The sequence below is a fragment of the Danio rerio genome, chromosome 25, assembly GCF_049306965.1.
Source record: "Danio rerio strain Tuebingen ecotype United States chromosome 25, GRCz12tu, whole genome shotgun sequence".
In the NCBI taxonomy this organism is placed as follows: domain Eukaryota; kingdom Metazoa; phylum Chordata; class Actinopteri; order Cypriniformes; family Danionidae; genus Danio; species Danio rerio.
In genome coordinates, this window is record NC_133200.1 from 18,274,169 (window position 1) to 18,301,332 (window position 27,164).

A 27,164-nucleotide genomic window follows, 5' to 3' on the forward strand; every position below is an offset into this window, starting at 1 on the left:
CAGCTGACTGTAAAGCCACATAAAAAAACACAAAAATATGATGTAAATGCCGAGATCAGCGGCTAATCTGCCGAGTCAGCTGAGGTGAAATGACGGAGACCAGAGCGACCAGACTATAAACATATTTTTTTTTATGCTGTAAAGTTGGCCATTTTAACAGTGGGCTCAAAAGAAATTTGCTCCATATGGAGCCAGGACTAGCGGAATTTCGATGAATTGTAATTTCAGTTACTTCCGTATTTGCTTCCCGAAGCAGAGCGAGAGATTGCTGCTTGCTTTACGTGACACTGAAAAAAAAAATTAATAATAAATCCACAATTTCACTCCTATCCATGTGAAGCGCTCTCTTTCTCTGTTGTAGTCTTGGTGCTGCTAAGAGATTGAGATGCACTGGCCAGTTTGCGTATAAAGTAATGGAAATATGCAGCTGTAGAAAGCGAAAAAAAAATTCGGGACATTTTAGGCGATTTAGAAATCTTGGCTAAATGCATTTTTAAGTCCCAAATAGAAGACATGTCCAGGATAAAGATGTATTGTCACCCAAAATAATGAGCTGGTCAGTCTATTTGGTAAAAAGCTTTTCCTTTCCGCGTGTCCTCGTGCTCTTATCAAAGCTACTACCAAAGTCAGAACAGGTAGTTTTGTATCCAGCGCGTCTTTGTGGGTCTGCATCAGGAGAGCATGCAGGTCTGTGGTGGAGTATTCTCTGTTTGTCACGCACACAGAACCAGGCCACCCATGTAAAGTCTTATGTATGGGAAGCGCTGGTATTGAATTGGGTATCACATTGGATGCACCACGATATGCCATGACCGAATTGCAATCGTTTTCTATGAGGCTAGCATGTGCGACACAGTGCCATTCAGTGCCAACACTGTTGTTGATGGCGTCATCGTGTGCTACCGTCCCAATAGATTTCCAACTTAATACAACATAATTTAGTGTGAAAAGCATGTTGTTTTACCATGGCTAAGTGAATTAAGTCATCAATCAGGCTTATTAAGAAAAATCGCACATTTGAGACTAAATAAATTTCCCAGTTCACGCACATCTATTTTTTAGTCACAAATGCAAATGAAATGGTAGCACTGTTGAAACCTGTGGTAGTATTTAATATGGTTTATGCCAAAGACCATAGGATTATACCATCTAAGGGCGTACTCGCACTATGCTATCAGAACTGTCTCCAGGCCCGTTTCCCGGATTGTTTGAGAAGTGTGAGTGCTCTTAATCGGGCTCAGGCACGGTTCACTTGGCCAACACTAGCCCGGTGGGAAGAGGTGTGCCAGAGCGCAGTTCACTTGGGCTTTGGTGCGGTACGCTTGTAGTGTGAGTGCAAAGCGCACCTGAGCCTGAAACTAAAGAGGAGATGTGACTTTTTCAGGACTCTCATATGGATTTATTCATCATTCTTACTGTTCAATAAACACAAACTGTCTTAGATTATTAAAGATGCAAACCCCTCACTGCACAACAACTTTAGCAAACCTCCTAATTCCTGCAGCACGAGGGCTTAACGATTGTTTATCAGCGTCAAAAGTGGCTGATCTGTTCGGCAAACGACTTAAACGTTATAACTGAAGAAATCTCCACTGTGCTGAGCGAAAGCACTTACTGAACAGCGCATCATCTATGGCGTAAGCCTGTCCAGGCCCGTATGTAATGTAAGTGCAGGCTGTCGGGGGAGATGGAAGGGGGGCACAAGCTAGCTTTGGCCCGGTTCAAGGCAACTGTACATAGTGTGAGTACGCCCTAAAGTTTTATCATGGTAGTAAGTTTCATTCATAAATGCATTACAAAAATATTATAGATTTTCCTACAATATTTTACTCAATGTGCCAATGTGTTTTACAAACAATGTCTAATTTACTATAATCCATACAAAATAAAAAGGTTTGTTAAGATGCACACTTACATTAAATGAGGCCTCTGTACATTAGGTATAGATGTTTTATCAAGCTTTACAATTTGAAATCTAAACTCTTGATCGCCTAAATGAGCTGTAAATAGAACGGGTCTAACACACACATGGCACACCGTATTTAATATTGAAAGTATTAGGGAATTGCGGAAGATTAAAACAAATATACTGTAACTTTAATGTTTGTTCAAATGATTGTGTTTTTCCATCAGTGTTTGGCTTTTTTTTTGAGCTGTCACTTGTACTCGTATATCATTAATATCATTAAAAAAAATTACTAGTTTTTATTATTTTTATAATTTAAGATAATAAAGATTTTATATAATAAAGATTTTTTATAACCATTAACCAAAATCAAACTTTGATGCATCACTTGCTTTTCTTCAGTTCAACCTTTTAAAGTTAAAATATTAATGACAACAGATCATGGGTTTCTCTACGAATATATTTTTTATTATGGCAAGAATAATAATAAAAGTACACTTGCTAAAAAATTGACTTTTTTTATTTAAACCACTCAACAATTCACACATTACTATCTGGCTAGTTTATCTTCTACTAGAGTTGTGAATCTACACTAGTCTTATGGTTCGGTTATGATTATCATGCCATCTATTCGGTTCAATTCGATATCTCAGTGCATTGACGATGCTTTCCATACACCATTTTATATTTCACAGCACAGCAATTCTTGTATTAAAATGAATAACTATTTTTGTATACTATTTGTAATAAAATTTTGTCGTTTATTACAAACAGTCAGATATATAAACTGTATCTTTAAACAACACGAGCATTTACATTTTAGCAAATAAACTAATATAAACATCCCGCTCGCTTTCTGAGTCCTGTCTAGCAAGTCTTTCTTACCCCGCTTTGATTGGTCACACACTTGACAGAAAGGGCTGGCGCTCTTCACAGATGAAGGACACAGATAAATGGCAGCGGCAATCAACGCTGATCCATGATAGACACAGTGGAGAAAACTCCCTCTGTAGACACGCACTCGTGTCTGTATCCAGAAGTGTCGCTGTAACAGCCGAGAGGAGAGGAAAAGTCCCGCCAGCAGGTAAAATGGGCCATAGTGAGAGAGAGAAATGGAGTTTACTTTCATTCTCTCAATCGCAGTGAAATAGGGGCTTCTGTTGTAAGAGTCAGTGAAAGACTGTCCAGTTAAATTGTGCACAGTTTCTGCGTGTTTAAGTAGTTAAGAGTGTTGTGAATACCCCAGCTCGCCTCACTCGCCATAGTTAGCTACGGCAACATAGCGAATATGAGATAAATGACATCAGTACATAAAAACCGTTTATGATTATTACTGAACCGATACCTAATTGTCCGCATCTGCATCGCGTTGCACCGAAAGAACATTTAATTTTGACACCACTCAGTCTTCTACTGATATTCTAAAAAGGTAATAATGGTCCAACATTCCTGACCATTATCACTAATAAAGCCTAGATCACTAATTATCCATTATCCATTATCAATTATCCATTATCACTAATAAAGCCCAGAAACAGGGCATCTGTATATTATAAACCAATAGGTTCAAATATTCCCTTCCAGTTATAGAAATAATTTGTGACCTAATTTTAGTTTTGTAACTATTAAATTTTTTTTTTCTAAGTTGTAATGTATACATCAGTGTAAAACTTATGAATGGTGGAAAAATACATATTCTTTAATATTAAAACCACCTGGGTCTCCACTTTTGCCATGGCCTGCCTTTTTCGTTTTAACAAATGTATCGCTCAGGTTTTTTTCAAACGTTCACTAAAACTTTCCTCCTTTCCCACGGCTGTTGCTATTTCTAGCCAGGTATAATTGGTCATCTGGTTATCCCTATGATCACGCATGGACGGATCATAAAGATGTCTGTAAAGGCGCACCTGTTTTAGACAAAATCTCTTCAAAGTGAAAATGTGCGCTCTGCCAGCCGAAATCATGTTGCGCGAACCCAAAGCGAACCTCCACAAACACTCCGATGACGTCACATTTGCCGCGAACATTCAAATAAACTAGTGGACACATAGTATAAACCAGGTTTAAAGTTGTTACAGTGCAATTTGTGTACAAATCCAGACATGGATAAAACCAACAAAACTGCCGATTATGTGTTTTTAACAAAAAATGTCTGGTTTGTTTTTTTGGCTGGTTGATTGGTGCATTCCCAATCTAAATCACAGATAGAAGTTTGACTCAAATTATGGCCCAATCCCAATACTATTTTTATACCCCTTCTTCTTGGCCCTTGAAACAGAGTGTAAAGTGGAAGGACTTCAAAATTTACCTCCTTAGAAATAGGACAGGACTACACCACTTGCACATGTCATAATATGTCATCACGATTTCTTGCTTCACATGAGATCGACGATCACGACTGCTTTAGTTATTCCAGTTACGTTGTTTTTTTTTTATGTTTATTTTGATGAAGTCTCCGAAGAAAACAATGTCATGTTATCATAAGGAAATAATGTGGCTTGTAAATGTACTGTGCATTTACACCATGGCCTTATTCATCTACATCAACACAAAAAAACAACATTAACATACTAGACACTGTAAAAAGGTAATTCTCAGCCACTCGAATTTTCTGACAGGGTATTCAAGTGATCGAATGACATGTGAAAGTACGTTGTGGGACTGCTATACAGGAGTTATTATGAGTTATAGATAGCATTTTTTTTCAAAGCATGACGGTAAAACACAAATGCGGTTATTAAAACATATGCTTGTTTGTTGTAAAAAAAAATCGTGATATGATAATGACAGCGATGCTGCATGTGTAGCTAATTTATTCCGGGAAATTTTTCGTACCCCTTGTTTTCGAGTGTGGTCCTGAAAAATTTCTGTTTCTAGGGCATCCCCTTAGCCTTACACCTTCAAACTAAAGAGAATTGGGACACCCCTACCCCTTCATGTAAATGAGAAAAACGAGGGGGAAGGGCTAAGGGGTAGAATTGGGATTGGGCTTATGAGTGCTCCAGTCAGTGCTTTCCTCAGTTTCATGAGCAACATTTCACACATACTGCAAACAAGTTAGCTACGCCCATTTATTTTCATGTCGCAGTATAGACCAATGACTGTAAAAAATATGGACGACGCGACAGCCCTTTTCCCCATTGAACGCCTTGAGGGCAAAACGCCTGCTTGACGGGCACAAACTGTCGCAAAAGACTGCTGAAATTGGAGCCAGACATGCGCAGAAGGACTGTCTGATGGAGCCAGAGGAGGAGCCGCGAAAATGAGCGGAGTCGAGCTTCCAACCAAACGCTTTATGTAAAATTAACCACGCCCCCCGAACTTCTCAGCATGCGTTTGCTGTCATATCAACACAAATGGATGTAATAACGTTAACAAATATGAGGGTTTTATATATTCAATCGCGCCAGCTCCGGACTGCAGCGCATAACCTACTCGCGGCGTCGCGGGCTGATTCCGGCTGCTCGCATGCGGCAGCGCTGGCTCGCTCGGCCGCCGCATCTGGCTCGATTGACTCGGGCTGGAATCGGGTAGTGAGTCCAGGCATCCGGAGTAGGTCCAGCAGAGGTAGTCAGTCTGAGCTCTAAGGGATAAGTCTCCGGCAGGCGAGAATCTAGCAGGAACTGTGTTTTGCTATCTGGGTGGTTAGGCGTGTATCAGCAAACTAATAAAGCCCGAAAAAAGCCCTGAACTTAGCAAATAAACAGTGTTCCACCAGGATCATGTATGTCAGAAACTATAGTTTACTGCTGAAATCATTTTGTCATGGTAAAATAACACAGAAATCGAATAATAACACTTCAGTCTTCTGCCGAAGCTCAGACGCGCTGCTTTGAGAAACTGTCAATCACAGCTGTCAATCACGATGACATGCTTAGCATTAAATTACTGCTAAAAACAAACTGTTTAAAAAAATGAAGATCTGCACCTATTTCAGCACAATAACCAGTGCCTTAATTGACCAGAACCATCTTTCGGGACATTTTATTGCAAGTGTAATATTTTTTTTTTATTTGGGCTCAAGTCTCCTTCATTAACACGGAGGAGGCGGGCTTTATAACTTGTACTGCAGCCAGCCCCCAGGGGGCGATCTAACGGCCGTGACCTTTACTCAAACGCAGGCTTGCGGCACACTTGGTATAGACAGAATAAAAAGTTTATCTGGCTGTAACTATATATAGTCATGCTGCCCAGCCCTATTGTAAATGACTCTTCATTTGTTTTGAATGTTACATTTAATTAGACCAAAGCTCTCATCAGCATAGGTTTCTCTGGTGTTTGCAATCTTTAGTAGTTTATTTCATCAGCTTTTGGCAATTTCTCTTGACACCTTGTGGACAAATTAAGTAGTTCAAAGCGTACACTGTGTTTGAAAAATTGGAAACATCTGTTTGTGCATTTACTGTTCTCTTCAAAATATGTTCTAGCAATGTTGTCGAATGTTTAATGCTTCTTTAATGCTTGTTCTATCATTGTTTCCCCAGATGTTACACTAAGAATTGCACTGAAGGACCTTACTTGGAATCAGCATCTACACAGAGACTCAGCTTGTTGGACACCGGACACTTTTCACACCTTTTGGGGGGGGGGGACTGACAGAAGTAACCTATCACTGAAGTGACTAAAGGGGAATAATGGTGATTTTGCGCCGGGCTCGGCCGCCTGCTTCCGCCCCAACCAGCAATGAATCTTGACTCGCTCTCGCTGGCTTTGTCTCAAATCAGCTACCTGGTGGACAATTTAACTAAGAAAAACTACAGAGCCAGCCAGCAGGAAATACAACATGTAAGTTCAGTGGCAGCAACACAGGCTTACTCTTTCACTTTAAACCTAGAATATGAATTTAGAATTGCTAGTTTCATCAGCGAGCTGAAAGTGCTGACAATTTGATGCATGACTTTTTTTTCCTCAGATTGTGAATCGTCACGGCCCTGAGGCAGACCGGCATCTATTACGCTGTCTCTTTTCCCATGTGGATTTCAGTGGCGATGGTAAAAGCAGTGGCAAAGATTTCCACCAGGTTTGTGGAATTTGTCTTGAGAATATGTAGTTCTTTTATCAGTTTGAGGATTTGTTTAATATTATATTTTCCTTTTCCTTTTCTTCAGACACAGTTTCTGATCCAGGAGTGCGTGTCTCTTATTACGAAACCAAATTTTATTTCAACGCTTTGCTACGCCATTGACAATCCCCTGCACTATCAAAAGGTATGTTCAAGTGTATTTAAAATGTTAAGAGAACTTGAACCAGTGACTTGTGTAGCTAATGTAAAGTGAACTGCAGCTAATAGTTTGTTGCTCATCTTCGCACTCATGTATGCACATTATACACAAGACTGGACATGATTCAGTGTCCCATTATAGACAAGGCTAAAGGTCTTTGCACACTGAAGTCGGAAATGTTGGTATGCGTTATTTTCGTAATCATATGCAAAAAATTTGTCATGTAAACAAACCTTGCACACTGAGTCAAATGCGTATTAATTAATCCATTACGAGAAAACGCAAAACATTTCGAAGTCAGTTTAAGCAGTGATACGTTCTCCTCTCTTCTCCAAAGTAGAAACATAGACTGCATGTTGTGTTCATCCAATAGAGAAGGAAAGTTCAGCACATTATTAAAAAGGAATTATCGCTGGATTGTCCGGAAGTTCATTTTGGGAAATCAGTGGAATTTTGATACATTGCTTGTAATACTTCACACATTCGCGAATGTAAAAAAATCCTGGCATATTATATGACATTATAATTTATCAGGGTATATGCAGGAGTCCTAAAGATAATTTCAATACCTTTTTTAGACTTTTTTAAAAGACCTTCTCATAATATTTTAAGACCTTATCACCACTTCAAGTTCTAATCAGTATCAAACCTTTAACTTTATAAACAGCTGTTAACAGTTGTAGTTAAATCAATGGAGTATAACCATAAAACAGAACTCAGATAAGCTTGGAAGAAACAAAGCTTGAAAGAATAAGTTACGTGGTTGTTTTCTGCAGCTTCAGCCATTGTTTAAACTCGTCTTTTTCCAACTAGGAGTATGCAAACTTTCATTTTCCCATTTTGTTGTCTGTTTCGCTCTCTGGGTTCGCTACATTTGGAGAGCGTCACATTACCTTCCCTTGTTTGTCGCAAGTTATGTGAAATTAACCCAGGCGGAGGAGCATGGCTGGTCGCACCCTGGCCTCCTGAATTAAGCACGCCGTTGTTAATATTAGGAGGAAAATATATATTAGGGATGTCCCGATCCAATATTGATATCGAAAATTCGTCCGATATCTGTCCAAAAAACTATATCGGACCGCGCTAAAAATCTTTGATATAAGCAGTCCGATACTCTCTAAACTCCGTTACAGCTATTCTATCCAGCAGAGTCCAGAGCCAGCGTGCAAAGCCCACGTGATCACAACACTGCTTGCTAGCAAAGTCTCTAAGATTTCACATGCTCTTTACACTAAGTTATGGTGTATTACGATAGAAATCTATTGTGACGGTAGCACACACTGACGCTAGCAACAACAGCACATTTCTAATGTTACTGGTTTATTTACTTCACGTCAAGCAATCTTTACATTGTTTTGCATAAAGTCACGCTGCTAAGCAACATAAGGCACCGAATGGCAACGTAGCACACATCGTGCAAGCCTCAATTCAGTCATGGCACATTGTGGTTCATCCAGTGTAATACCTAATTCAACACCAGCGCTTCCCACACATGACTTTACCTCAGCGGCCCAGTTCTGTATGCGTGAGAAAAGTCTCCGCCACAGACTCGCGGGCTCTGCTGCTGCAGACCCACAGAGATGCGCTGGATACCTGCTCTGACTTTAGCTTTGAGAAGAGCGTGAGGACACGTGGAAAAAAAACCTTTTTAATAAACAGACTGATCATGCTCATTATTTAGGGTGACAATACATCCTCTTTTTCTCAGACATGTCCTCTATTTGGGACTTAAAAAATTGCATTCAGCCAAGTTTCCAAATAGCTGAACATGTCCCGGATTCTGCTTTCTTTAGCTGCGTGTCTACATTACTTTATACGCAAACTTTCAATCTCTCAGCAGCACAAAGACTAGAGAGGGAGCAGATTTGACCTGTCAGTGGTGCACATGGATAGTAGGAGTGAATTATTGGATTTCTTATTCTTTATTTCATTTTTTTTTTACTTGAACACTCTGAAAGGAAACAGTGTCATGTAAAAGGTGTTAAATGCTAAACATTTTTGTTGTTTTAATTGTCTTTTAAATAAGAATAAGAAATCATTCTGTTGCTGAGGGCCATTACAGTTTAAAACAAAGAATGGTATTACTTTTGGGGCAGAAGGACAATTTAATTAGAGGCATTCCTATGTTTAACTCTTTTATTAAAAAAGCCCAGAAAGATAAAGTGCAGTTCTGTCTCGATTTACATTATCTAATTTTCCCATGTGGGCAGTAGGGTGAAATCTGTGCAAATATATACAAATATGATGAATTTTGATAAATAAAATAATTTTTAAAAGTCACATTATTGTATGGGCTGTGGAGAAAAGGTGCGTTTCAATCCAGCCTCTGCAAGTATATTTGTTAAAGATAATATGCAAAAATTTTGCATTTAGTGTGCAAGAACCTTCAGTTCTTAACTTTGTTTATTAAAATGTTATTTAATGCAAAAAGTGACTAATACGTGAAAATTCTTAAATATAGATACTTATGTTCAAGTTGCCATTTTTGTGCCTGTAATGCTTTGTTCATTGGTTGCAAATATCTGCTTGTTTGTAGAGTTTGAAACCGTCACCTCATTTATTTACTCAGCTGAGTAAAGTTCTCAAGCTAAGCAAGGTTCAGGAGGTAGGCTCAATTTTGCAGTATAATCAACATTTCTATTAAATCAGTGCAAGATTATCAGTTTTTGACTTTCTGGCTTTCACCAGGTGATTTTGGGCCTTGCTCTGAGCAACTCCAGCAACGCAGACCTTCGAGGGTTTGGTAAGTGTTCACTTCCTGACTTTTCATTTTGTGTGTTAGTTTCACTTCTGCAAAAAGTTTTCAACACCGCAAACCCTGGCTTGTTTCTTTTACAGCTGCTCAGTTTGTGAAGCAGAAGCTCCCTGACCTCCTCCGCTCGTACGTGGACGCCGACCTCGGAGGGAATCAGGAAGGTGGCTTCCAGGACATTGCCATAGAGGTTCTGCATCTGCTCCTCTCCCATCTTCTGTTCGGTCAAAAGGGCTCGAGCGGAGTCGGACAAGAGCAGATTGACGCGTTCCTCAAAACACTGTGCAGAGGTTAGTGGAAAACTCCACCAGATGATTGCTTCCTGCATGCTATATTTGGATTGGAATTGTTTCTCATTCTTGTTTTTATTTGTGTCCCAGATTTCCCGCAGGAGCGCTGTCCTGTGGTGCTTGCACCACTGCTGTACCCTGACAAACGGGACATTCTCATGGACAGGATCCTGCCAGACTCTGGAGATTTAAATAAGACCATGATGGAGAGTTCTCTTGCTGACTTCATGCAAGAAGTTGGCTATGGCTTTTGTGCAAGGTATTAACACTTTAAAATGAACTCAAAGTTTGTTGTTAATGTAGTCCGTGTATATGGATTGCAGTGTTTTTATCTGAATTACAACCAGAGTGTTGACTGATTGATTTATACTTGTTTCTCCAGTCTTGAAGAGTGCAGGAACATAATCCTGCAGTATGGGGTGCGAGAGGTGACAGCCAGTCAGGTGGCCAGAGTGCTGGGCATGATGGCCCGCACTCACTCAGGGCTGTCTGACGGCATCAGCCTTCAGGTATGTTCTCTTTAGCTGTTATTGGCAGCTATGATGACTACTAAAATAGTACTTTTCATTGTGAAATTAATTTAAATGAAGCCTAAAATCAATTTTAGACATTAAATGGAACTAAAGGGAATAACTACTTTGATCATTGTATTAAAAAATGTATACTAAGCTATTTGTAAACTACTTTATATAATTTAATAATATATAATAAATATGTAAAAGAAACTTGAGGAACAAATCAGCACTGTTTAAAGTGTGATTTAGTTTGAATGACTTTTTTTCTGTTTATTTGTAGACCATCACCAATCCAGTGGGCGGTGGTGGGATCTGGAGTGACGGGAAGGACAAGAGTGACAGCTCTCAGGCCTGGAATGTTGAAGTTCTAATTGATGTGGTCAAAGAAGTGGTAAGTTTCTGGTTATTTTGAGGAGCTTTCATGTTTAGTTTGTTTCTGAAGCTAAAACATTTTCTTAGTTTAGTTAGTTTAGGAATGCGAGGTATGCAAAGCAGCAGTGATCGTTTTGCTAATTCCTTTCAAAAGGAATTTTAAATTGTGGATTGACCTGGTCGCGCAAACAAAGCTGATGATGAACAAACATATTTCAGGACTTTCATTTTAGCTATGTCTGACGCTACTTATTCCCTTTAGAACCCTAATCTGAATTTCAAAGAGGTGACCTATGAGCTGGATCACCCAGGCTTCCTGATCCGGGACAGTAAGGGGCTTCAGATAGTTGTTTATGGGATCCAGAGGGGTCTGGGAATGGAAGTGTTCCCGGTGGATCTCATTTACAGACCATGGAAGCATGCAGAAGGACAGGTAAATAATGCACCACTCAGTTTTAAAATAATCAAATCAATTGTATGAATTTTTTAACTTTGCAGTGAAAATGAAGTAGCTTATTTACATTTGGCTGTAATTAGTTTTGTGTTTTATTTTCAGTTGTCGTTCATTCAGCACTCTCTATTGAGTCCTGAAGTGTTCTGCTTTGCTGACTACCCTTGCCATACTGTTGCTATTGACATCTTGAAGGCTCCACCTGAGGATGACAACAGGGAGATAGCCACATGGTAAGTCTCAAACCAATTAATGTTACATCTAATCTTTACAAAAATGCTCAGTCATGAATGGTTTTTATACCTCCTTCCATTTTGGTCAACAGGAAGAGTTTGGACCTTGTAGAGAGCCTCTTGCGCCTCTCTGAAGTTGGGCATTATGAACAGGTGAAGCAGCTTTTTAGCTTCCCCATCAAACACTGCCCGGACATGCTGGTGTTGGCGCTCCTGCAAATCAGTACCTCCTGGCACACCCTACGTCATGAGCTCATCTCCACCCTCATGCCCATCTTCCTGGGCAACCACCCTAACTCTGCTATCATCTTGCACTATGCCTGGCATGGACAGGTGGGTGAATTTGACATCGGCAGGAAGTTGTTATTGCATCACTGTGTACTGATATGCGCCTGGGTCATGTTTCTAGGGCCAGTCCCCATCCATTCGCCAGCTGATCATGCACTCTATGGCCGAGTGGTACATGAGAGGGGAGCAATATGACCAGGCCAAGCTATCTCGCATCCTGGATGTGGCTCAGGACTTGAAGGTACCAATCACATTAACTCCTGCACCTGTGGTTATTTGAGTAGTACATATTACGGTGTTGGTTAACTGGTATGCCAACATTTTGAATGCTATTGTGTTTGTGTTGCAGTCTCTATCGATGCTGCTGAATGGTACTCCATTTGCCTTTGTTATTGACCTAGCTGCACTTGCCTCCCGCCGTGAATACCTCAAACTTGACAAATGGCTTACTGACAAAATACGGGAGCATGGGGTAAGTGAGCATTCATGGACGTATTGTTTGTAATTGAACTAAAGCAATAGAAGAAATGACATGTTCTATTCTTGTCCATTAGGAGCCATTCATCCAAGCATGTGTCACATTTCTGAAGAGACGCTGCCCCTCTATTATGGGTGGTTTGGCCCCTGAGAAAGACCAGCCGAAAAGTGCTCAACTTCCTCCTGAAACACTGGCTACCATGCTTGCATGTTTGCAGTCTTGTGCTGGGTATGTATACAGCCAGGTTCAGACTACCAGTCGGATTTTGGTTTTGTTTATTTTTCTTGGTGGTTCCTAAATAAGTGGCCATCAGTATGCAGGGATTGATTATTTATTTATTTTTTTTTGTCATGTTGGGTGTAGGGCTGATCAATAAATCAATAAAATCAAAGTTGTTAATTAGCAAAAGCAGCAATTTGTCATTTGAGAAAAATGCGGTGATGTGATCAACAGTAAATTTCCTCCAAAGGCCAGAGGGTGCTTTCGCAAATCTGAAAGAACCGCTAGACATCAGACCGCCTAGTTTTCAACGATCGCTAAATCAACAAATTTTCATGATCCTGCTAAACTTTTAATTTGAACACAAAGTTATTGCAAATAACATAAATCTCATAAAACATCCAATTCCAAACCATATAATCAAATTAATATTTTTTTTAGCTTTCAGTTAGTTGTTTTTCATGACTTATAGACGTTGCATATGCAGCGCACGTGATGTATTTGAGTGTCTCAAAAAATGACGTCTGACTTGCACACTCACAATCCAAACATTACATGAGAGTGGGGAGGAGAATGTTTTGCAGCAAGTGCAGTAAGCAGAAGCAGATGAAGTGCGAGTGATTTACATGTGAAATCAGTGCAAAGATGCGATTAGACATCCTACGTTTTGTACATTTGGTGTGCTTCAGACTCCAAAAGAAAGTAAGAGCAAACCTCTAAACCCTTAACAAACTGTGCAGTGGAACAAATAAAAAGCAAGCAGCTTGCAATGATTGAGGTGGATTCAAGGATGACGGCTGCTGGACATGATCGAATTAAGGACATTATTTGTGCTTTATATGTATGGCTGGTGTTTTTGTTTGACTGCAGTTAATGAGAAAAAAATGCTTCTATGCTATTGACGAGTTTCACAGCAATCCGTGTTTTAGGCTTATTAAGATAAGGAAAGCCATAACACATGTCCTGAGTGAGGTACATGATGTCAGATGTTCCTGAAATCTTAAATAAAGTAAGATTGTGGATAAGAATAAGAGTTATGCAGCCTTCCTTTAGCCGCTTTCACACAGTGATACCGGTAAATATATGGAAAATTTCCGGAACGACTTTACCGGTAAAGTCAAAAAAGCGCTGTACACAGGCAAGGACGTTACGGAATTTTTCCCGGAAAAGAGCATTCACACATCCATTCCAAAATACCGGTAAATTCTGACATCATTAACCAGAAATGAGCTCTAAACGACTGCGCTTGTATTTGTAAACATTTGACTACATCACAAACTCTGTGGATGGATCAGTATTGTGAACAACTTCGATGAAAACATATAGAGAAACACTTTCGCATGTGGAGATGTACATGATATGGGTGTGTGCTGGCGCTCATGGGCTGTTTATGGGCACACGCAAAGCTTGAAGGTAAACAAACAACGGCTTATCATAAGCATCTTATCAATAATTAATTACACGGTTGGCATTAAGATGAACATATAAACGTTATCTGACTAATTTCTAGCAGCTAAATGTGTCTGGAAAAATAATCAAAGGCTTTTATTCTCATAAACCGCGCAGACGTGAATGCTTCTGACTGCTCTGATTGGCTAAAGCAGACATCTCACGTCAGCTTGTTCTAGACGTGCACGCGCTCTTTCCAGCAATCTTCCTTTTGTGTTCACACAGTGCAGCATTCCGGCAAATTATCTGTAATGTTACAACTTCTTTTTCCGGAAAATAGCTAGAACGAATTTACCGGTATTTTTAAAAAGAGCCTGTTCACACATACACACCTTTCCGGAAAATTGCCGGTAAATTTGGAAAGGTGTGTATGTGAGAGGGGCTTTTGGCTCAATCACTACCGCTTGTTATTATTTAGATTATTTATTTAAATTTTTTTATCGCAAAATTGTCTGCAAATTTCTGGGAATTACCACTACAAAGGAAAAAAGCCAGGAAATGCCAGTCTGGAAAATCGTAATGGCGTTTGTAAGATAAGCAGACACAATCAAAATCAGACAATAAACACATGAGCATGACATGTTTTTTGTTTTGTTTTTTGAGTTCTTGTCATTTTCCTGATAATGACGAGCACATGTCACTCCACTGCTAGTCCGTTTGCACTGGCTGCCAGTTGCTGCTCGCATCAAATTCAAAACTCTGATGTTTGCCTACAAAGTGACTTCTGGCCTAGCACCTTCTTATCTGCACTCACTTCTGCAGATCTATGTGCCCTCCAGAAACTTGCGTTCTGTGAATGAACGTCGCCTCGTGGTTCCATCCCAAAGAGGGAAAAAATCACTTTCGCGAACGCTCACGCTCAATCTGCCCAGTTGGTGGAATGAACTCCCTAACTGCATCAGAACAGCAGAGTCACTCGCTATTTTCAAGAAACGACTAAAAACTCAACTATTTAGTCTCCACTTCACTTCCTAAGCTGCAATTGCCTCTTTGAATATCACACTAATTGTACAAAAAAAAAAAAAAAAAAAAAACTACTAACACTTCCCTTCTTAGACTTTACAGACCTGAAACTTGCCTTTAGTACTTATTCATTGTTGCTCTTGGTTGTGTAAATTGCTTCCTTGTCCTCATTTGTAAGTCGCTTTGGATAAAAGCGTCTGCTAAATGACTAAATGTAAATGTAAATGTAAATGTATGTAATTATGCAACGCCTTTGTCACTGCTTAGAATGCTATTGTGAAATGTTTTGTTGTATTCTGTGTAAGAAGATGCATCATTTCAGAAAAGCACTTATTTACTTTATAGATGACTGCGCACAACAATCATATGTCATTTATTGATCAACTCTAGTGTGGTGTGTCATAGTAATAAACAATTAATATCTGTGGTGCTTCGCGTTGTCCTAAGGAGCAAAGAGATTCCTGCAACACAAGAATTGAGTTTAAATTGCATAATTGAACATGGTGACTATCATAACTGACAGAACACAGCATTATGCATGTACACATTTAGAAAGTGCTTGGGTTGAGGTTGAACTTTTTTTTTTTTTTTTTTTTTTGAGCAGGAGTGTGTCTCAAGAGCTGTCAGAGACAATCTTGACCATGGTGGCCAACTGTAGCAATGTGATGAACAAGGCTCGGCAGCCGCCACCAGGAGTCCTGCCAAAGGGACGAGCGCCCAGCACCAGCAGTTTAGATGCTATCTCACCTGTGCAGGTAACCATGCCTGTACCAACTGATTGAATATCGATATCAGTCAAGATTCCCTGATGGTGGTGTTCTCAAATCTGTCCTGTTGTATTCCAGATGGACCCTCTCTCTGCAATGGGCTCTTTAAGTCTAGGTGTCTCGTCCACCTCTCACACCCCGAGCATGCAAGGATTCCCCAGCCTGCAGGGCTCTGCCTTCAGTAACCCCCAGTCCCCAGCCAAAGCCTTCTCAAACCTGCCCAACCCAAACCCCAGCACAGCTTTCCCAGGAATCAACCCCCTCTCTTCACAGCTCCAAGGTACCATAAGAGCGCTGTGCATTAATAAACTCTGATTCCAATCATAATGAGGCTGTGTGTTATTGGAATTGAACACATTACTTGAATTGCTTCCTTAGGTCCTCTGAGCACAAGCTTGTCTGGGATTGGCTCAGGTTTGGGCATGCCCACCGTCAGCAGTGATGTCTTCAGCGCCAGGAAGATGAGCACACCGGGGCTAAACCCCCCAACCTTCCAGCAGAGTAAGATTAAGGCGTGCTTGTGGTGGTGTAGCTGAGAGAGGTCTATGTGCCTCAAGCTGTGTTTCCTTTTGAAAGTAGCTCACAGTCCTTATGACATTTCAGAGTCTGTTTATTCTAATTTTCATCTCTGCACCAAAAAAAAAAAGTAAATTCTGAGAAATCCAAGAGGAAATACAGGTCAGTCTGCATGACTGCATGATGTTCTTGGCAACTAGTTTGGATACTAAATTATGAAGGAAAACAGGCTATTAGCCAGGAGCTTCTTTTCTGAATTTGCACTTTATGCATTTAAAATCAGTTTATAAATAGATGAGGTGTGGTAACCGGTTTTCCCTCCTCTGTTACAGCTGACCTCTCTCAGGTGTGGCCCGAGGCAAACCAGCACTTTAGTAAGGAGATTGACGATGAGGCCAACAGCTACTTCCAGCGCATCTACAACCATCCGCCACATCCCACAATGTCTGTGGACGAGGTGAATGTGCTAATTGGAGCTTAATAAATGGAAAAGTTCACTCCGAATTTTCAAGCTTTTTTTTAGGTCAAGCTTTCAAGTTCATTGCTATTGTTTTAATGCAGGTGCTGGAGATGCTGCAAAGATTTAAGGACTCAAACATCAAGCGGGAACGAGAAGTTTTTAACTGCATGCTGAGGAATCTGTTTGAGGAGTATCGATTCTTTCCTCAGTATCCAGACAAAGAGCTGCACATCACAGCCTGCCTCTTTGGGGGAATCATTGAGAAGGGCCTGGTCACATACATGGCGCTGGGCTTGGCCTTAAGATACGTGCTGGAAGCCTTACGCAAACCTTTCGGATCAAAGATGTATTACTTTGGGATCGCTGCACTAGATAGATTTAAAAATAGGTACTTATTTTGGTTCAGCAAAAATAGAGCAGCTTTTATTTAAATTGTGCTTTTGATTTATATTAAATCTGAGCCACTTTCTTCCTCAGACTGAAGGACTATCCCCAGTACTGTCAGCACTTGGCATCAATAGCCCATTTCCTACAGTTTCCACACCATTTACAAGAGGTAACCTAGTTTTTCATTTTATTTTCCTATAATTTTGCACTGTGGTATTTAAACTTTTTCAGCTGATGAGTTCCTGTTGTCCGTTTTTGTGCGCAGTATATAGAGTATGGCCAACAGTCAAGAGACCCTCCTGTGAAGATGCAAGGCTCCATTACCACCCCAGGCAGCCTGGCTTTAGCCCAAGCGCAAGCTCAGTCTCAGCCCCCTAAAGCCCCCCAACCTGGCCAAGCCAGCACCTTAGTGACAACAGCCACCACGACCACCACCGCTGCCAAAACCACAACCATCACAAGACCTACAGCTGTTGGACCCAAGAAGGATGTGCCAGTGCGTAAACAAGTCACTTTTGCAATGTAGCAATGGTCTAAAATAAACTGATGTTTAATGTTTTAATTTCTTCTACAGCCTTCAATCAACACCACAAACATTGACACCTTGTTAGTGGCCACAGATCAGACCGAAAGGATCGTGGAGCCCCCAGAAAATGTTCAGGAGAAAATTGCTTTTATTTTCAATAACTTGTCCCAGTCAAACATGTCCCAAAAGGTGTTTATTTTCACTAATTATATCATTGGTATTCAATTTAATAACTGGTTTGTTTTTTGTTTTAAACATTCTAAACCATGTCTAAACCATGTGTTTAAAGGTGGAGGAGCTAAAAGAGACTGTGAAAGAAGAATTCATGCCCTGGGTTTCTCAGTACCTGGTGATGAAGCGTGTCAGCATTGAGCCCAATTTCCACAGCCTGTATTCTAACTTCTTGGACACACTAAAAAACCCAGAGTTTGTCAAGATGGTTCTCAATGAGACTTACAGAAACATCAAGGTGAGGCGTTTTAGAAATGAATCAATTTATAGCCATAAATGGGGTATAAAAACTTCATGTGAGGGACGACGCGGTGGTGCAGTCGGTAGCACGTTTGCCTCGGCTGGGTCAGTTGGCGTTTCTGTGTGGAGTTTGCGTGTTCTCCCCGTGTTCGTGTGGGTTTCCTTCGGGTGCTCCAGTTTCCCCCACAGTCCAAAGACATGTGGTGTACAGGTTAAATTGTTTATGCTAAAATTGACCGTAATGTATGAGTGTGTATAGAAGTTACCCAGGGATGGGTTGCGACTGGAAGGGCATCCGCTGCGTAAAACATATGCTGGATAAGTTGGCGGTTCATTCCTCTGTGGTGACCCGAGATTAATAAAGGGACTAAGCCGAAAAGAAAATGAATGAATGAATGAATGAAAAACTTCATGTGGTCTCTCTTTGTTATTGCAGGTCCTCCTTACCTCGGATAAGGCAGCTGCTAATTTCTCAGATCGATCCCTGCTGAAGAATTTGGGTCACTGGCTTGGAATGATCACCCTAGCAAAAAACAAACCCATCCTGTATACAGTGAGTTCATTTATTATCAGTCACCTTTGTAAAATGTGTATAGCATGTGTTGTTTTACCAGCATTAATGTACTGTGCTCATATAGGACCTGGAGCTGAAATCTCTTTTGTTGGAGGCTTATGTGAAAGGCCAGCAGGAGTTACTGTATGTCGTCCCTTTTGTGGCCAAAGTCTTGGAATCAAGTCTGCGGAGTGTGGTAATAATGAGTTCTGATAATCATGTCATTTTTTTTATATCAGAACATAAATTAATTGGTGCTGTGTTTTGTAGATCTTCAGACCGCAGAACCCTTGGACAATGGGCATCATGAATGTACTGGCTGAACTCCACCAGGAGCATGACTTAAAGGTCAGTAACCTCTCTTTGACGCTAAATGTATAGTGCACAGGTTTTTGATGAATGGTTTTCACTCAGTCCCACAATTCTGTCGTTGCAGCTTAACCTCAAATTTGAGATTGAGGTACTCTGCAAGAATCTGTCTATGGACATCACTGATCTTAAGCCAGGGAACCTGCTGAGAGACAAAGATAAGCTGAAGACCTTGGAGGAGCAGCTCTCCGCACCAAAGAAAGAGACCAAGCCTCCTGAAGAATTGCTGCCTATAGTTACAACAGGTATTACACTAAACTGGACACATTGTAAATGACATGCTGTTTGCCATATTTTCCAGTTCTGGTTTAACCAGAAGCAGACTCTGTTCCTTTCACAGCTGCTCCCTCAACTCCGGCCACCACCACGGCCTGTACAGCCACCGGGCCACCTACACCTCAGTTCAGCTATCATGACATCAATGTGTATGCATTGGCTGGACTGGCCCCACACATAAACATCAATGTTAACGTTAGTTACTCACTCTACCAACCAATTCATTAACTCTTTTCAAATAGCGTTAATTAAGACACTAACAATTTTTACCTTAACGTTTATAGATCCCACTGCTACAGGCCCACCCTCAGCTGAAGCAGTGCGTGAGACCAGCAATCGAACGTGCCGTACAGGAGCTTGTGCACCCAGTGGTGGACCGATCCATCAAGATCGCCATGACAACCTGTGAGCAGATAGTCAGGAAGGACTTTGCTCTAGACTCAGAGGAGTCTCATATGCGTGTGGCTGCTCACCACATGATGCGTAACCTGACTGCCGGCATGGCCATGATCACCTGCAGAGAGCCACTGCTGATGAGCATTGCCACCAATCTGAAGAACAGCTTTGCTGCAGCTCTTAGGGTACTGGAAAATTTAGCTTTGTTCTCTCAAATTGATATCCATTCCCAAACTTAGACTCACTGATCATGTCCTCTTCAGGCTCCCACACCCCAGCAGAGAGAGATGATGGAGGAGGCGGCTGCTCGCATCGCACAGGACAACTGTGAGCTTGCATGTTGCTTTATCCAGAAAACAGCAGTGGAGAAAGCTGGCCCGGAGATGGATAAGAGACTGGCAACTGTGAGTGCATGGTCACAGTTTTAAATGCTCCAGTCAAGCAATATCTTCTGGTAAGGTCTCAGAGATTAAACACAGTTTTTCAACCTCACAGGAATTTGAGCTGAGGAAGCATGCTCGCCAAGAAGGAAGACGCTACTGTGACCCCATGGTGCTCACCTATCAGGCAGAGCGCATGCCTGAGCAGATCAGACTGAAGGTGAGAGATCTTCATAAATGTCTCAAAAGTCATTGATATACTATACTGTATGACAATATTTGATTCTGTTTTGCTGCTCCTCTAGGTTGGTGGAGTGGATCCTAAACAGCTGGCTGTTTATGAGGAGTTCGCCCGCAACGTTCCAGGCTTCCTACCAAGTAATGACCTGTCTCAACCAACTGGTTTTCTTGCTCAACCAATGAAGGTATAAACCCCTTATTCTAGAAGAGATCTTGTTAGGGTATCACAAATTGGAAGCAACTCACAGGTTCTTTTGATGCATTGCAGCAACAGGCATGGCCCACTGATGATGTGGCTCACATCTATGAGAAGTGCATTTCTGACCTGGAACAGCACCTGCATGCAATTCCACCTGCACTGGCCATGAACCCACAGACCCAGGCCATACGTAGCCTGCTGGAGGCAGTTGTCATGGCAAGGAACTCCCGTGATGGCATTGCTGCCCTGGGACTTTTGCAGAAGGTTAGATACTCTATAGCACATTGTATATTTCTGCTTCTTGAGAGCTACTGTTCTGCAGAGTTTAGCTTCAATTTAAATGAAACCTAATCGAAAAGATTACCTAAGGTCATGAGGATCACTTAAAAACCTTTTGGTTGATATGTTATGTAAGCAAAATGCGTAAGGACTGTCTCAGCTTAGATCTAAGAAACCTCTCATTCTTAGGCTGTGGAGGGTCTTCTTGATGCCACCAGTGGTGCTGATCCTGAATTGTTACTAAGCTACAGGGAGTGCCATCTGTTGGTGCTGAAAGCCTTACAGGATGGCCGTGCCTACGGTCCACAGTGGTGCAACAAGCAAATCACCAGGCCAGTACTACCACTGTGATACACACTTGTATCTCAAGCATACATGTGCCACAAAGACCCTAACCTTTTGTTCTACACACCCTGCAGATGCCTGATTGAGTGTAGAGATGAATACAAGTACAATGTTGAGGCTGTGGAGCTCCTCATCAGAAACCACCTGGTCAACATGCAGCAGTATGATTTGCACCTAGCTCAGGTGAGGATAGCGTCTCAAGGACCTCAAAAGGGATCATTATAAACAAGCAAATTCTTACACTCCTTTTTTTTGTAGTCCATGGAGAATGGCCTCAACTACATGGCAGTGGCATTTGCCATGCAGCTGGTGAAACTCTTGCTGGTTGATGAGCGCAGCGTGAGCCACATCACTGAAGCAGATCTTTTCCACACTATCGAGACACTGATGAGGACCAGCGCCCACTCCAGAGCCAACGCTCCTGAAGGGTAAGACCCACTTATCCTGCTGGTCATACAACTGAATGTCATTCCTGCTGAAAAAACTAACATGTATTACTTTTGTGTAATCCATAGTTTGCCACAGCTTATGGATGTTGTCCGCTCCAACTATGAGGCCATGATTGATCGTCACCATGGTGGACCAAATTTCATGATGCACTCTGGAATTTCTCAAGCATCGGAGTACGATGACCCACCAGGCCTTAGAGAAAAGGCAGAGTACCTGCTGAGAGAATGGGTCAATCTGTACCACTCAGCAGCAGCAGGAAGGGACAGCACCAAGGCCTTCTCTGCATTTGTTGGCCAGGTCAGAATTTTTTTAGGAGCTCTCAATATGCAGAAGTCCCAAGTAAGTTTCTCTTTAGGTTAGAATTACCACACCTTATTCTGTTCCATCTGCTTTTTTTCCCTGTAGATGCACCAGCAGGGTATCCTGAAGACTGATGACTTGATCACTCGCTTTTTCCGGCTATGCACAGAAATGTGTGTAGAGATCAGTTATCGCGCTCAAGCTGAACAGCAGCACCCAACCACCAGTCCTGCCATTATTAGGGCCAAATGCTACCATAACTTGGATGCTTTCGTTCGGCTTATTGCCCTTCTGGTTAAACACTCTGGAGAGGCCACCAACACAGTCACTAAAATTAACCTGCTCAACAAGGTTTGAATGCTTATATGGATTGAGATGGGTTAATGTTGAGTTGTTTCGGGGGACGTTTTAGTTAACGCTGTGCCTCCTGTCCTGCTGTAGGTTTTGGGCATTGTGGTGGGTGTGTTAATCCAGGATCATGATGTGAGGCAGACAGAGTTCCAGCAGCTTCCATACCACAGAATCTTCATCATGCTCTTACTGGAGCTAAACGCACCAGAGCATGTGCTGGAGACCATCAACTTCCAGACTCTCACTGCCTTCTGGTTCGTAACATGACTTTAGTCTTTAGGTTTAATCATATATACCATTGTTTACCAGTGAAAATGTAGGATGTTTACCAACAAAGTTTTGAAAGTGACTTCAGCAAAGCTTTTGCTTCATATATCGCTACAGTATAGATGATGGACATTTGTCTCTTTTTAGCAACACCTTCCACATCCTGAGGCCGACTAAAGCACCTGGTTTTGTGTATGCTTGGCTAGAGCTCATCTCTCACCGCATCTTCATTGCCAGGATGCTTGCTCACACCCCACAACAGAAGGTCTGTATCTGCTGTGGGAATTCTCATTTGTCAGGGGTGTACAGTCATGCTTCAGGGGGCCATTTCTTGCTGGGGATTTTTCTGACCCAGAGAGAAGCCAAGGTCTTTAGAAACAACCAGCAGGTTTGCTGGAGCTTAGCTAAAAATGAAAATTGCCCCCCAGGAGCAATATTAGACATCTCTGATATCCCTGCTAATCTCATATCCATGTCAGTCTATTGCAGAGACCACCTTCTTCCTTTAACATCTGTGTCCTCTATTGCAGGGTTGGCCTATGTATGCCCAGCTGCTGATAGACTTGTTTAAATATCTTGCACCCTTCCTAAGGAATGTTGAACTCAACAAACCTATGCAAATTCTCTACAAGGTATGAACTTGACTTCAAAAGCATGTCTAGCATTTTTGGTTCTGGTTTGGTTTTGTGACTATGCATTTTCTTTCCTCCAAGGGAACACTTCGTGTGCTGCTTGTCCTGCTACATGACTTCCCAGAATTCCTGTGTGACTACCATTACGGATTCTGTGATGTCATCCCACCCAACTGCATCCAGCTGAGGAATCTGATCCTGAGTGCCTTCCCCCGCAACATGAGGCTTCCGGACCCCTTCACCCCTAATTTAAAGGTAGTGATAGTGATGCGTTGATGTTGTTGTAATTTAGGTTCAAAAGACTTGCTTCATGTAGACTTGAGCATGTCCATTAAGTCCACGAGACAGTAGGGTGTCCAAGACTTCAACACAACAGTGAATGTAGCATTTTGTGTCAAGTAGTTTGTGGTGTCAACTGGGACTGGGTTGTTGTGGAACCTGTAATAATTTCTACATGTTCTCTAGGTGGATATGCTGAGTGAGATCAACATCGCTCCCCGCATCCTCACAAACTTCACTGGTGTGATGCCGTCCCAGTTTAAGAAGGATCTTGACTCCTACCTCAAGACCCGCTCTCCTGTCACCTTCCTCTCTGAGCTGCGCAGCAACCTGCAGGTAAGAGATTGCCAAGGTATCTCGATACCTCTGTTTAGTATTCTTTTTTTGAAATTTGTTATGCGGTAATGCCACTGATTTCCTGAAACAAACTTTGCATTCCAGGATAATCCCATGCAGCTCTTTTACAGAGATACATTTTCTTTGCTCTCCTTGGAGTGGATTGGTTGAACAAGATATTTTCTCTTTAGTTTTAGTGAATAATAAATAAGAATTATTCCAATAATTTTTCCAGGTGTCCAATGAGCCAGGCAACCGCTACAACATTCAGCTGATCAACGCTCTGGTGCTGTACGTTGGAACCCAGGCCATTGCCCACATTCACAACAAGGGCAGCACTCCCTCCATGAGCACCATCACACACTCGGCACACATGGACATCTTCCAGAACCTCGCAGTCGATCTAGACACTGAAGGTGAGTTGCAGAATGTGATCTTCCTTTTTTTTTCTTATTACACTTCCTCTGGCTTTAACTTACTTGTGTCCAAAACAGCCTACTACTCAGTAGGTACTGCATTTAAATTTCTACTCGACCGTTAAAAAAGTACGTTCTATACAGTATGAATGAGAGTAGTATGAATGAAACTCGGACTTACTACTTCCAACATTTTGTAATGATGACCTACCTGTGAGTTGCATTGCTCCACTCCTATTCACGAATTCTCTCGCGGGGCATCATGGAATAGCGCAGCCTGCATCGGATGCAAACATCAGAGTCTCTCCAGAAGTAGTAGGTCATCCGAGTACTTCTTGCATACTGATTCATACCTTCAGCCTGTTTCACTGGAACATACTACTCAGCTCGCATAATGATTTTAGCGTGCTATATTGTATGAAAGAATGTGATTTTGGATGCACCCATAGTGAATTGCTCTCCTCCTCCCAGGTCGCTATCTGTTCCTGAATGCAATAGCCAATCAGCTGCGTTATCCAAACAGCCACACGCACTACTTCAGCTGTACCATGCTGTATCTGTTTGCCGAGGCCAATGCTGAAGCCATTCAAGAGCAGATCACCAGGTATATTGAGTTACCTCGGTTTTGGAGTGCTTTTAAGTTCTTGTCTGTTAGCTAACGAGTGATGGTGTCATTCAGGGTCTTGCTGGAGAGGCTGATTGTGAACAGGCCACACCCGTGGGGTCTGCTCATCACCTTCATAGAGCTGATCAAGAACCCTGCCTTCAAGTTCTGGAGCCATGATTTTGTGCACTGCGCCCCAGAGATCGAGAAGTAAGGGGTCTAGCATGACATGTTCACATCGTTTGTATTTTATAAGACAAGAAATACATTTTGTTGTTGGTCTGTCTGCAGGTTGTTCCAGTCAGTGGCTCAGTGCTGTATGGGGCAGAAGCAGGCCCAGCAGGTGATGGAGGGAACCGGTGCCAGTTAAGCTGCAGGACTTATTCTCGTGCCCAGAGAGAGAGATCTCCCTCTTCCCAACCCTTCATTTGCCCCCACCAATGGCCCTGCACGTCTGATCGACACACAGCCAGCACTGGATTCTTGCTTGCCTGCCACTGGGTGGTATCCGAAATGAGGAGTTTTGTTTTTGGTTTTCTTTTTTCCCTCCCTCAACAAGTTAAAATGTTCAATGTAAATATTAAAAAGGGACGTGTAAGAAGCAGATTGAGTTATTTTGTTGAAACTGAGGCACAAGCTTGAGCACATTTCACTCCTTGCTCTTTGGCTCCCCCTAGCTCTCCATAAATTATTTTTGCCTTCAAGACTGATTGACTTTTGTTTGGAAGCTTGGTAGTAGTGGCTGAGGAAAGCGGTCTTGTTTTATTTCCTTTTTATTTTTCCTTTTGTGGTTTGGTTTTTAAGGGGAGAGCTATCAGTGTGGTGAGCTGATAGGATCGGACCGACGTCCTGGACTGCAGGGAGGGGGTTGGGGGGTCACTGGTTTAGACCTGTGATGAAACAAATCTTGGGTTGGAGGTTCTCCCTGGCACTTGTACAATTGTGGAAATATTCAATTTGTTGGTAAATTGGATCTTCGGAGTTTGTACAAAGATTCAACTTGCAGAACAAAAAAAAAGGACCAATACAGCTCATTTTGTAAGGATTTCGAATGTTTTGTAAATGTATTGGTCCGCGTGTTGTATTTTGTAGTACTTTGTAGTTGCCTTTAGTTCCGCTACTTATTTCCTGTATGTATGCATTCTGTAGTTACTGCATTAAACACTTGAACTGCACATTTGCTTGCTAGTCATTTGATTTTGTTTTCTGTGCTATGGTTTTGAACAGATATTGTAATGCAGATTACAAAAAAAGATTGTAAGGGACGAATTATAGATTCGGGCAGTCCAATGCACTTGTTAAGTGTGATGTCATATGAAGCAGCTTCCGGGTCAATGCGCTCTATCAATCTGTATGGGGAGACTAAACAAATGGTAATAATAAACGTTTACAAAGTGATCTAATACATCCAAAAGTCATGATCGACCTGTTGCTAATATCAGATGCCAGAAAGTGAATTGTTTTTTTATAAATTGTTAAAATATTGGTCCAGGACATATGTTTTGACATAATTATGTCGTGGACAATTTTATATAAAATTCACTTTTATGTGTGATATGACTAAAGTCATAGACTAATATTTACTCAATTCAAATGAGTAGCGGCTTGGACCCGGAAACAGTACTCCATACGTCACGACTTAATAAGCAGATATGAATTCATATTATTGTGAGTTTCTCCTGTGTTTAAGGAACACCTTTTTTTCCTGTAATAAGCTTATTTTACAAGTTCCAAAGAGTTAAAGTTAAGATTTACCATTTTGTAACCCATTCATCTGATTTCAGATTTGGCGGGATCACTTTTAATTTGGCATTAATGATTGAGTCACATTTGACCAGTGGTCTCAAACTCAATTCCTGGAGGGCCACAGCTCTGCATAGTTTAGCTCCAACCACCTCTAACTTACACCTGCTTAATATTCTCTTGTAGCCTTGAACACCTCGATTATTCGGATAAGCTGTGTTTGATTAGGGTTGAAGCAAAACTGCAGAGCTGTGGCCCTCCAGGAATCAAGTTTGAGACCTATACATTAGACCAGGAGGGTTTAACCCAGGCGTGACCAACCCTGTTCTGGGAGATCGACCTTTCTTCAGATTTCAGTTGCAACCCATATCAAACACACCTTGCTTGTAGCTATCAAGTGCTGTTCAGGTCCTAATTAATTGGTTCAGGTGTTTGATCAGGGTTAGAGCTTAACTTTGCAGGATGGTCGATCTCCAGGAACAGG

General features: G+C 41.6%; 1 protein-coding gene across 1 annotated transcript in view; it reads left to right on the forward strand.

The window, feature by feature from the left end:
* Positions 1–26,112, forward strand: part of cnot1 (CCR4-NOT transcription complex, subunit 1) — a 44,444-nt gene extending 18,332 nt beyond the window's left edge. Inside the window, 48 exon segments of the mRNA NM_001079951.2 lie at positions 6,391–6,691; positions 6,819–6,926; positions 7,015–7,113; positions 9,665–9,733; positions 9,817–9,871; positions 9,967–10,170; positions 10,261–10,429; positions 10,553–10,679; positions 10,966–11,076; positions 11,320–11,490; positions 11,614–11,741; positions 11,834–12,074; positions 12,151–12,270; positions 12,379–12,501; positions 12,584–12,735; positions 15,743–15,893; positions 15,984–16,185; positions 16,284–16,406; positions 16,754–16,878; positions 16,983–17,269; positions 17,359–17,437; positions 17,534–17,764; positions 17,843–17,983; positions 18,084–18,263; positions 18,702–18,818; positions 18,904–19,014; positions 19,089–19,166; positions 19,255–19,432; positions 19,510–19,658; positions 19,748–20,044; positions 20,123–20,263; positions 20,355–20,459; positions 20,545–20,664; positions 20,748–20,942; positions 21,147–21,289; positions 21,377–21,485; positions 21,561–21,730; positions 21,818–22,049; positions 22,158–22,403; positions 22,494–22,657; positions 22,818–22,935; positions 23,201–23,302; positions 23,384–23,557; positions 23,768–23,917; positions 24,153–24,333; positions 24,805–24,937; positions 25,013–25,147; positions 25,229–26,112. Coding sequence (NP_001073420.1) covers positions 6,590–6,691; positions 6,819–6,926; positions 7,015–7,113; positions 9,665–9,733; positions 9,817–9,871; positions 9,967–10,170; positions 10,261–10,429; positions 10,553–10,679; positions 10,966–11,076; positions 11,320–11,490; positions 11,614–11,741; positions 11,834–12,074; positions 12,151–12,270; positions 12,379–12,501; positions 12,584–12,735; positions 15,743–15,893; positions 15,984–16,185; positions 16,284–16,406; positions 16,754–16,878; positions 16,983–17,269; positions 17,359–17,437; positions 17,534–17,764; positions 17,843–17,983; positions 18,084–18,263; positions 18,702–18,818; positions 18,904–19,014; positions 19,089–19,166; positions 19,255–19,432; positions 19,510–19,658; positions 19,748–20,044; positions 20,123–20,263; positions 20,355–20,459; positions 20,545–20,664; positions 20,748–20,942; positions 21,147–21,289; positions 21,377–21,485; positions 21,561–21,730; positions 21,818–22,049; positions 22,158–22,403; positions 22,494–22,657; positions 22,818–22,935; positions 23,201–23,302; positions 23,384–23,557; positions 23,768–23,917; positions 24,153–24,333; positions 24,805–24,937; positions 25,013–25,147; positions 25,229–25,307 — 7,125 coding nt within the window. The 5' untranslated portion in view covers positions 6,391–6,589 and the 3' untranslated portion in view covers positions 25,308–26,112.
* The last annotated feature ends 1,052 nt before the right edge of the window (positions 26,113–27,164 follow it).